The following is an 11,064-nucleotide window of genomic DNA, read 5'->3' as shown; positions in this document are numbered from 1 at the left end:
TTTTAATCATACAGCTGGTTTTAATATCTGCAGTATTTAGTGGTATCTGAGTTTTACTTAAATACGAGGATCTAAATTTTAGCTCTGCCTGTATTTCTTTGAAAAAATTGAGATTGCTAAATGAGGCTTTTTATTTTTATATCGAATATTTAGTTATTTTAAGAAATGGATATTTTATGTTGCAAAAAATTTCTTTACTTATGTAAATAAAAAAAAATCTTGTAAATTATTAACTTTTTAAAATATTAGAAAAAGATTCAGAATCGTTTAAACAAATTTTGGCTCGTGGCTTCATAAAAAAGAAAACAAGTTTTTTTTTTCTCTCCATATTTTGACGCCTGCTTCGTGCATTATTTGAAAGAAAAAAAAACTGTCTAATAAACTAGAAACCTCATTTTGTTTGCTATGAAAACAAAGACTCGGAGTTGATGTTAATTTTTTTTGTTCGTTTTTATTGTTTGAAATATTTTTTTTCTAAGAAATAATTATGTCAGCCTCATCATCTCGAACCCCCCCTTCTCCCACTTTTCCCATTACTTTGCATTTGAAAAAAAAAAGACTGCAACAACACTCCTCTGCTTTCTCAATCATGTGCTTGTCTTTTTTCTCTTGAAGAAAAAAATAAAAGATGCCAATATGATGCATTGCCTGACCTGTTGTCTGTCTGTCCGCCTTTCTTTACCCCCATCGCGCCTAAGCATCAAAGCGCATAGTGCTATGCTGCGGAGTTTTCTACTTATCATCATGCAACACCCCCTCCCCTCTCTCTACTTGAACTAAAATAATGGACGAACACACACACACAAAAGAAAAAGTTTCATCATCATCTTCATCATCTTCATCATTATTATTATTATTATTATTATTATTATTATTATTATTATGGCACACACGAGGGTGGATAATTTTTAATTGTTTTTCGTTTTTTTTTTTTAATTTTTTTTTTTTTTTTTGGTTTTGTTTATTTCGTTTGCTGTTGTTCACTTTTGAAGACAATAGCAGATGATGGAATATGGTTCCTACAGACTTTACCATTCGGAGAATTTTGTTCATTCATCTGAAATTATCTTCACAACTTCTGGCGTCTCTTGCTGACTGAAACCTACATTGGACTTCCTGCTCGCCTTCTGTTTTATACATACTATCATGTAGAGGCGGGTGGTGGGCGGAGCATATATATATATATATATATATATATATATATATATATATATATATATATATACGTTGTGTGCGTTGTATTCTCTTGATAACGAGGATGACAGTCTGAAATCATCAGATGACCTCCACACATGAATTGGCTTCAAGTAATTTGTGCATTATAGGGGGACATGGTCCTCTCTCCATTATATAAAAAAAATGGTTAGATTGTTCTACTGCTCCAGAAAGTATCACCTTTATTGCACAACCTTGTACCTATATAAGCAATGTACGTCCTAAGAAAGCGTACTGTTGTAACATCTGTGGATGTGTCACTAAGAACACACTTTCCTGCCTTAATCGACTTTAAAATCTAGGGAAGAATATCGTACAATCTCTTTTTATTAATAAAAGAAACGTTGCTAGTTCTTTTCTATTCTATATGCATTTTCATGTTAGGTAGACAGATGAGCTTCTGCTGTGTATAGACCAAATTAAACGCATGTTGTGTTGTATGTGATTATAATCTAAATCATACTTACATCAGTTAATTAATCAAGTATAATGTATGTACGTTGCATTTGTATAACGAACTGTTGCCCTCGTCCGAAATGTCTATCTTAACGCCCGTGACTCGTCTAGTCTAGCTTTGAATCGAAAAGAATTTTCGGCAAAGAATGGTAGTATTTTCCGCGTTAGAATCGGCAATGTTTCTCTTATATCAAGACAAAAAGCTATGAAGGAAAAATTCAAAGGGATTCAGTATATTTTATGAAGTTATTCTGATGTTTGGTTCGTTCTCATTACATTCTTATTACCCCTGGCTATAAATATAATCGTCCAAATCTTTAATCATACCCAATATTATTATGCCCAAAATATTGCAACAATAACATTACTATTTCATAGAGAGTCGGTTCATATCTTATGTGGTTTATCTTTTGTTAGGTAAATATTTCTCCCATTGCTGGCCTGTCGTCTGCATACGTTGTAACTATGCACGATATTAAACATGCAGTATTGTGCATGTTTACAGTTTTGAGAAAATCCGTTTGTCGCATTCTTTTGTTCTTTGCATTTCGTGCTTTGTGGATGCAAGGAGGATGAAGAGAAGAAGTGTCATATTTTTTTAAATAATTTCTTGGGAACGCAAGGTGAAAAGTGACGCGTATCCTTCTATTTATGAATCCTGAAATGAAAATTGCTGAAGGCGATCTAATGTTGAATTCACATAGAAAAAGGATCCTTCAAAACATGTTTTTTTTCAAAATGCCTTTCACGGTCTTAATATTTGATGTTTACATATGCTGAAGAATTAAAAATGTGATCTTGAGAGGAACATTCGCTAACGTACACATCCACTCCAAAATATTGGGTCCTGGATATGACCTTAAACTATATCCAATGGTGAGGCCCCAGCTCCTGACTTTGGGAGTGTGGAGCCACTCTTTAATTGCCATTGCTCCCAGGTCCACTCTGACCCGGAGTGGTAGTACCTGTTAGGGTCCCAACTATGTGTTAAATAGAAACCGACTTGAAAGCAACAAATATATTCTATTAAAAAATCTTTCTTCCAAATCTTTGGATTGGGCATTAAATAACCTGAAAAGGGTTGATATGCCGTAAAACAAAAACAACCAACCAACAAAAATATTGATAATTTCCATAGTTTGTGTGTTTGACTGTTTTTATTCTCTCTCTCTCTCTCTCTCTCTCTCTCTCTCTCTCTCTCTCTCTTATAATTATAAAACTCTGTGGACCGTTCGGTTTTGCTTCTGGCTTGCTTGAATCTTGTTTTGACGACTGGGCGATTCCATCTTTTAAAATAAGGATCATAGGTGAAATATATATATATACGTATGGGCGTGGCTCAGAGGCTAAGGAATGAGGGTGGAGAGTTGTATGCTTTGGTTTAGATTCTAGCTGATGGCACCTATGTATATTAGTTTTGATCTCATTACTTTCTATTCGGTTCAGTATAATAATAATCGATAGAAACTTGTCTGTATAAGAATAAATATGCAATCTGCATGAATTAAAATATCATATTTAAGCATATCTTACGATCTGATTACGTCGAGCGGCTTGCTATATATATATATATATATATATATATATAAAGTGAAAATGTATGTGTGTGTGTGTGTCTGTGTACATTTTTTTTTTTTTTTTTTTTTTTTACACAGTGATCACCACTTATCAAGGCCCGGAAGCCACTCAGGGATAAGGGTTATTGCAAGTACATCACGTTAGTGAGGAGATTTTATGAAGTGTTTAATTAGGGGGGCGGTTCATTAGGAATTTGTTAACATTAGACTTGAAGACATCCAAGTTGTAGTCCGGAGGGAAGCAGGCAGACGGAACAGAGTTCCACAGGCGTGCAGTTCTAAAAAAGAAGCTTTGCTCATGAAATCCGCGTTTTGATTTAGGCACAGATATAGAGTGGGGGAAATTTTTCATAGTGGATTCAGCTAGACGGGTGTTTCTCGTGAAAGTTTGGCGAGGGGGGACCAGGGATTGGAGCTCAGACGAGCACCTGCCATGAAAATAACGATAAAACAAGGACAGGCTCGCAACGTCTCTTCTGTGGGAGAGGGGTTGCAGGGTAGAGAAAAGGGCATCCCCCACTAAACCACGAAGTCTATTTTGTACTCTGTCAAGGCATGATAGGTTGTTTTTGGCAGCTCCTGCCCAGATATGGCAACAGTATTCCATCCTTGGCCGTACTTGGCTTTTATATAGATAGAGAATTGCATCAGTAGTGAGATATCTTCTGGAGCGGTAGAAGGATCCCACCATCTTTCCTGCGACCTTGGCAACAGACTTGATGTACGTGTTCCATTTCAGATCAGGAGTAAAGGTCAAACCCAGAAGCTTGTCAAAACATGGGGCCTCACCAATACGAGAGCCATCCATCACAATTGATGCCAGCTGGGGATCAGAGCGTTGATGATGTAAGGATAGGAGTTTGGTTTTAGATGCATTAAAGGTAAGTAGCCACATCTTCCCCCACTGAACCACGCGCTCGAGATCAGAGGAGAGAGAATCCGAGAGAACTTCGTCATTTACAGCCTTTGATGTGTTGCCGTAGATGGTAGTGTCATCAGCATAGATGTCAACGAATGATTTAAGTATGTGTTTAGGGAGGTCATTGATGTAGATCAGGAAGAGAGTTGGGCCGAGGATTGACCCCTGAGGGACTCCAGCATTTATATTGCAGGCCTCCGATTTTTGTCCATCTACCACTACTCTTATGAGCCTATCGGAGAGAAATGATTTCCCTACCAAATAACACTGTCAGTTTTGGGTCTACAGCCTCGAAATTTACATTCTGGTAATTGAGATTTGGGAAAATCTGTTTAATCGAGTTTCAGTCAGAAAGTTTTCTCTTAAGGGATCAAAGTTCAACGATTTGACCTTTGTGAAATCTGCCAAACCTCTCTGCCAATTTTGGGTCTAAACACTTGAAAGTTTAGATATAGGTTACTTGGACATGGATCTAAGTTTATAATTTGATTTGAGCACAAAAGAATAAATATTAAGAGATCATAATTGGGGTCTAAGTTTTTTAAATATTGAGCTCTGCGGTCTCTACCAAATTACTCAGCCAATTTTTAGTCTAAACATTTGAAATTTTACATAAAGTGTAGTCAGACATAGGGCGAGCTTTTTAATCGTTTTTTTTTTCTTCTGAAAATTTGGCTTCCAAAAGGTCAAAGTTCAAAAGATTTTAACTTTGCGGTCTCTAGCAAACTATTAAGCCAATTTCGGGTCTAAACATTTGAAATCTTACATAAAAGGTATTCAGAAGGGCCGCAAGCTTTTTAATCAGCTTTTGGGCGGAAATTTGGCTTCCAAGAGTTCAAAGTTTACAGACTCTACGAAACCCTTCCGCGAATTTTCGGTTCAAACACTTGAAATTTTACATGTAGGTTACGTCGACATGACTAAAGCATTTTAATTCAATCTGAGCCCAAAACAATAAATGTAAGGGGTCAAAATTGGGGTCAAAGTTTTAAAAATTTGACCGACTTTTCTCTATGGTAGTTAAGGAAACCCATTATATAGAAAGGCATTACCGTAATATTCTCACTTTTTAATATATACATATGCACATAAAGTTATGGAGAGTGCATAGGGCCGAGCAAATCCGGGCGGAACTGCTTAAAAGTGAACGTGTCTGTGTGTCTAAATTTCCCTACGCAATAACTCTGTCAATTTTAAGTTTACGGACTCGAAATTTGATATACAGGGTACTGAGATTTGGAAAAATCTTTGTAATCCGTTTTCGGCCAGAAATTTAGTTGTTAAGAGGGTGGAAGTTCAACGATTTGACCTTTGAGAACTCTACCAAACTCCTCCGACAATTTTGGGTCTAAACAATTGAAATTTTAGATATAAGTCCTTGGACATGGATCTAACTTAATAACTTGATTTGAGCCTAAAACAATAAATGTTAAGGGGTCATAATTAAAAAAAAAATTGACCACTTTTTTTTTTTTTTTTTTTTTTTTCTTTTTGCTCAACATACACCTCCAAACACCCGGGCAACGCCTGGCTGAAAAGCTAGTATATATATATATATATATATATATATATATATATATATATATATATATATATATATATATTAATCTTGCTATAAACAATTACCTATCTATGATTAATTTGAACTTTAGAAAATCGAATAATGTTATATAATTTTCTATTTTTCTTAAACTTTTGTTAAAACAAATTAATAATGGAAGAAGACTTAGTGCATTTTGTTTTGCCTTTTCTTTTTAGTAATGTTATGAACCTGAAGGATCGGTTTCTCGTCGAGAAAGGTACGCATCCCGTGTTGTTGATGGTTGTCGTAAGTCGGAATTGATTTTTAATAAAGAAATTTGGTCACATCTTTGGAAACATTATTTCTCATGTTTAATTTGAACATTTAGAAAAACCAAATAATGTTATAATTTTTTAATCTGTCATTAAAATAATTTTTTCTTCGTTTCTGAGGTTTTTGTTGCGAAAAACAACATATTCGTAGAATATTAAGTGTGTTTATTTTTCCTCTTCATTTTGGTGGTGATATTAAACGATAAATAGGCTCCTCGTGAAGAGAGAAAAGTTCTTGACAGTTGCTGTAAATCTGAATTGATGGGGATTGCGTTATTAGGTTAAATTTTGAACAGAGCTACTTGGTCACGTCTTTGAAAACATAATTTTATTAAATGAAACATCTATAATATAAATCTCACTTGTCTGTTTTAATGTATGTATGTATGTCAGAGGCGACGGATTTTCACTAGATCGGTATCGTTGTGAAGCTCGAGCCTTTGGACGACAAATATCGAAAGATTGGCTAAAAACATTAATTTCTTCACCCTCAACAGTGCAGTTTTTTCTTTTTTTCACCGATATTTTTAAAAGTCATCCCCTCTTTTCGATTGACTAGCTTTTTTTTGCATAGGCATCACCACTTATCAAGGCCAAGAGGCCACTCAAGGATAAGGGTTAAAGAGTGTACAGTAGAAAATTGGACAATATAGTACTCGTTAGTATGGAAATTCGGTAAATTCGTTAACTTAAGTGGAACGGCTCATCAAAAAATGTTTACGTTAGACTTGAAGACATCCATATTGTAATCAACTGGAAAGCAGGAAAACTGAAGACAATTCCATTGGCGTGCAGTTCCAAGAAAGAAGCTTTGCTCATGAAATCTACGTTTAGCTTTAGGCACAGATAAAGAGTGAGAGAAATTATTAATAGTGTTTTCTGCTAGATGAGTGTTTCTTGTGAAAGTTTCGCAAGGGTGGGGGACCATAGATTGGAATTCAGTCGAGCACTTGCCATGAAAATAATGATAAAGCAGAGACAAACTCGCAACATCTCTTCTGTGAGATAGAGGTTGCAGGGAAGAGGAAAGGACATCCCCTACGAGGCTACGAAGTCTATTTTGAACTCTATCAAGGCAGGATAAGTCCTTTCTAGTAGCTCCTGCCTTTGCCATGGGCATGGAATATGTGCCTACATCAAAGATGGCTTTCCATGTGGTAGGGATATCTCCAGAGAAGACCCTAATTTACCTTATATGTGCTTCCGGGTTGCACTAGCTTACACCACTGCATTTATATTTGCCCTCTATCGCCTCCACAACAGTGGGGTTACTATCTTTGAGCATATCTGAGAAAATTGACCACATCCTGTCTGCTCATCCTTCGGCTAACATTCACATTTGCGGTGGCTTCAATGTCGATAATGTGGAAGAATGACCCACTCAAATAAAACCGATGATGAGGGGAGGTTTTGTCATGATTTTGCTACTGCCTATGACCTCACTCAGATTGTTCCCGAACCCACCCGTGTGCCCGATACACCTGGTCAATATTTCTAGACCTTTTCCTCACAACATCCCCTGAGCTGTGTTCATGTAGATAGATACGTACTAGATATGTCTAGTAGTGCTAACACTATGTTTGCTCTGTTTGTGTTTCAGGATGCATAGATCACCCTTTGATGCGTTATGAATAAAGGAAGATACCTATCTATGATCTATGCATCATCGTTGCTGCCATCAGGAGAAGGAATGACGTTTCGACTGGTGTTAACATCTATGACCCGTGCATCCATCAACGGTTGATTATGGTGAAGCTCATTTGTCCAGTTCAAGACTGCCTTTGGGAATCCCAAGAGTTATCGGAGGAGTTCGCCGCTGCACTCAACACTGCTTTGAAAATCCATGCAGACAACGCACACGCAGTCGCCCATGCACCAATGCCAGCATTACAGCAGAAACTTAAACTGGACCGACCTAGGATTAGTCTGGGTTGCAACCCCGACGAATGGTCCTCATTCACACGCCAGTGGAACATGTATAAAGTGGGCATGGCCATCACACACACCACGCTTCCCATAGCCCTATTCAACTGTTGTAAAGATGATCTACGCACATTTATAATGCATGACATCCATGACGATGTAGCCTCAATGACCAAAGCACAACTATTGGCAGCCATCAAACGCCTGGCAGTAAAAGAGGATAGCATCCTGGTACACAGGATCAAGCTGAGCAATATGACTCAGCCCTCAGGCACTGGCATAAGGACACACTTGGCCAGCCTCCGTAGTCAGGCAGTCTTGTGCCAGTATACAGCAAGGTGCAAGGTTGTGATCACACATTCAACTATAGTGATGAGATAATCAAGGACAATGCTCACGAATGGTGGTGGCAGCCAAGGCGGATGGATCCCCTTGACGCACAGTGGACCTGCAGCACTTAAATCGACATTCCGTTAGGCAAACACACCATGTTCAGAGCCTGTTCCATCTTGCCGAGCAGATCCCACAACATACCCTAAAAACTGTGACAGACGCATGGAATGGATACCACTCTGTGTCAATCCACCCAGATGATCGTCATCTGACCACTTTCATAACACCTTGGGGACGTTACAGATACAGAGTCGCCCCTCAAGGTTTCTTGGCTAGCGGTGATGGATACAATCAACGATTAGATGCCATCATTGCTGACTTCCCAGACAAGGTGAAGATTGTGGATGACACATTAAAATGGGCGATCTCCATAAGAGAGTCCTTCTTCCAACTGTGTAGATGGTGTGACCTTCTGTACCTCAACGGGGTCACCTTGAACCCTAAGAAGCTTCAGTTCGCTCCGGAGACAGTAGACTGGGGTGGGCTCACGATTACACCCACCAACATCTGCCCATCCTCCAAGTTCATAGATTCTGCCCGGAGTTTCCCTACACCAACGGACATCTCAAGCGCCAGGGCAGGGTTTGGCTTAGTGAATCAGGGAGCATATGCCTTTTCCATGGCCAGCTAGATGAAACCCTTTCGTCACCTACTCAAGCCCTCCAATAGGTTTATCTGGACTGACGAACTCGACTCAGCATTCAAACAGTCTAAGGAAACCATTATCAATGAAATGAAGGATGGAGTATGCCTTTTCGATCTTGCCTGTCCAACCTGCCTCTCTACATACTGGTCTGTGAATGGTATTGGCTTCTTGTTGAAGCAGAAGTACTGTGAGTGCCCGGTCAAGCTGCTTACTTGCTGCCCGCATGGATGGAAGCTGTGCCTCATCAGTAGTCGCTTCACATCCCCGGCAGTTGTGTACGCATTGCATCAGACTCGTTACTACATCCTTGGGTGTGAGGACCTTATTGTGACGACAGACCACAAACCATTGATAAGAGTCTTAAACGACCAACCTCTCACCGACATTGCAAACCGCCGCTTGCTAAACCTAAAGGAGAAGACCCTGCCATATCAGTTCACACTCATTCACATCCTAGGTCATAAGAACAAGGGAGCCGATGCAGCATCCTGTTACCCGACTTCAGCAGCAAAATTGTCTCCTGGCTGACATTGAGGAACTGGCTGATGAGGCGAGCATGTCATTCAGCACTTGTGCTGCTCTGAACTCAGTCACTGATGTAGTTACATGGGATATGGTTCGTGAAGCCACATCCTCTGATTCTACGTTACAATAGCTCATGAACGCAATTCAGGAAGGCTTCCCAGAGAATTCCCGGGATTTGACCCTGGAACTGCGCCCATATTTTAGATACAGTGACAGCCTATACAGTGTTGATGGTGTCATATTGATGGGAGAGCGGATTGTTATACCTGCATCACTGCGTTAGATCATCCTGAATGCCCTTCATGCTGCCCATCAAGGAATAGGCGCCATGACGGCCTGTGCTGCTGACTCTGTATTTTGGCCCAGTATATCCACAGACATTGGACTGGTCCGTGACAGATGTGGCCATTGTAATTTGGTAGCTAAATCCAACCCTCTGCAGCCGCCTGCTGATATAATTCCCCCAGATTATCCCTTCCAGCGCATTGCCTGCGACTACTTCCACTATCTCAACATGGACTATGTGGTTGTGGTGGACAGATCTTCCAACTGGCCGATTGCTTATAAATCACAATCTGGAGCAGCGGAGCTCATCAAATGTCTGCGGGAAATATTCATCACTTTTGGTATCCCAGAAGAAATCACATCTGATGGGGGCCCCCAATTTACGGCTGGCGAGACACGGGCTTTCTTAGCTGCATGGGGGGGTGAACCACAGGGTTTCCAGTGTTGCCAACCCCCATGCAAACAATAGGGCGGAAATTGCAGTGAAAACCGTCAAGCGCATGTTAATGAACAACACTGGGCCTGGTGGTTCTCTGGACACTGACAGATTCCAGAGAGCCATGATTACATACAGGAATTCCATCGACCCTGAGACCAAAGCCTCACCTGCACTGGTACTCTTTGGCCGACCAATCAGAGACGCTATCCCAATCCCACTTGGGAGGTATTGTCCACACAACACATGGCAAGAAACCATGATATTCCGTGAAAGGGCCCTAGCTCGCAGGCACTCCAGAGAACATGAAAAGTGGGATGCTCACACCAGACTCCTGCCACCTCTACGTGTTGGTGTTGGGAACCATGTGTACCTACAGAATCTTGTAGGCAACCACCCAAAGCGCTGGAAGCGAACAGGAGTTGTTGTGGGAGTACGGCAGTTCCACTAGTATGTGGTCCGGGTGGATGGATCCCATCGTGTGACCCTATGCAATAGACAGCATCTACGAAAATTCATACTATTTCTGCAGAGGCAGACACCTCTACGGGTACAGCCCCATAATGCCCCTGCCCAAGGTTAAGGCCTGCCCACCAAGTCTTTGGAACCTCGGCCAATTGTCACCACATCTCCATCACCTTCCGATCAGCACCCTGACACCACAGGCCCATCTTCGGAGCCTCCACCCCCAACACTCATGGAACCCATGCAACAGCCATCACAGACACAGCCAGCATCCCACAACCCGTCTGAGCATGACAGCATCCCTCTACCTTGTGCTGGCGTGGAACCAGCTCCGGTTCTTACTCCCCACGGAATGCCTCCCATGCCTGAG

General features: G+C 40.3%; 1 protein-coding gene across 1 annotated transcript; it reads left to right on the top strand.

The window, feature by feature from the left end:
* The first annotated feature begins 9,836 nt into the window (after nt 1-9,836).
* LOC145284652 (uncharacterized) lies at nt 9,837-10,262 on the top strand. Its single transcript, XM_080133554.1, has one exon. It carries the CDS (start codon nt 9,837-9,839, stop codon nt 10,260-10,262), a length of 426 nt encoding a protein of 141 aa, XP_079989680.1.
* Nucleotides 10,263-11,064: the final 802 nt, after the last annotated feature.

Source organism: Euprymna scolopes, chromosome 9 (genome assembly GCF_053919585.1).
Source record: "Euprymna scolopes isolate OS-2025 chromosome 9, ASM5391958v1, whole genome shotgun sequence".
Classification (NCBI taxonomy): Eukaryota; Metazoa; Mollusca; class Cephalopoda; order Sepiida; family Sepiolidae; genus Euprymna; species Euprymna scolopes.
The sequence above is the reverse complement of the archived record's forward strand: the minus strand, read 5'-3'. Positions and strand labels throughout refer to the sequence as shown.

Coding starts and splice junctions, on each gene's coding strand:
- LOC145284652 (XM_080133554.1), top strand. CDS start 9,837: ATGACGGCCTGTGCTGCTGACTCTGTATTTTGGCCCAGTATATCCACA.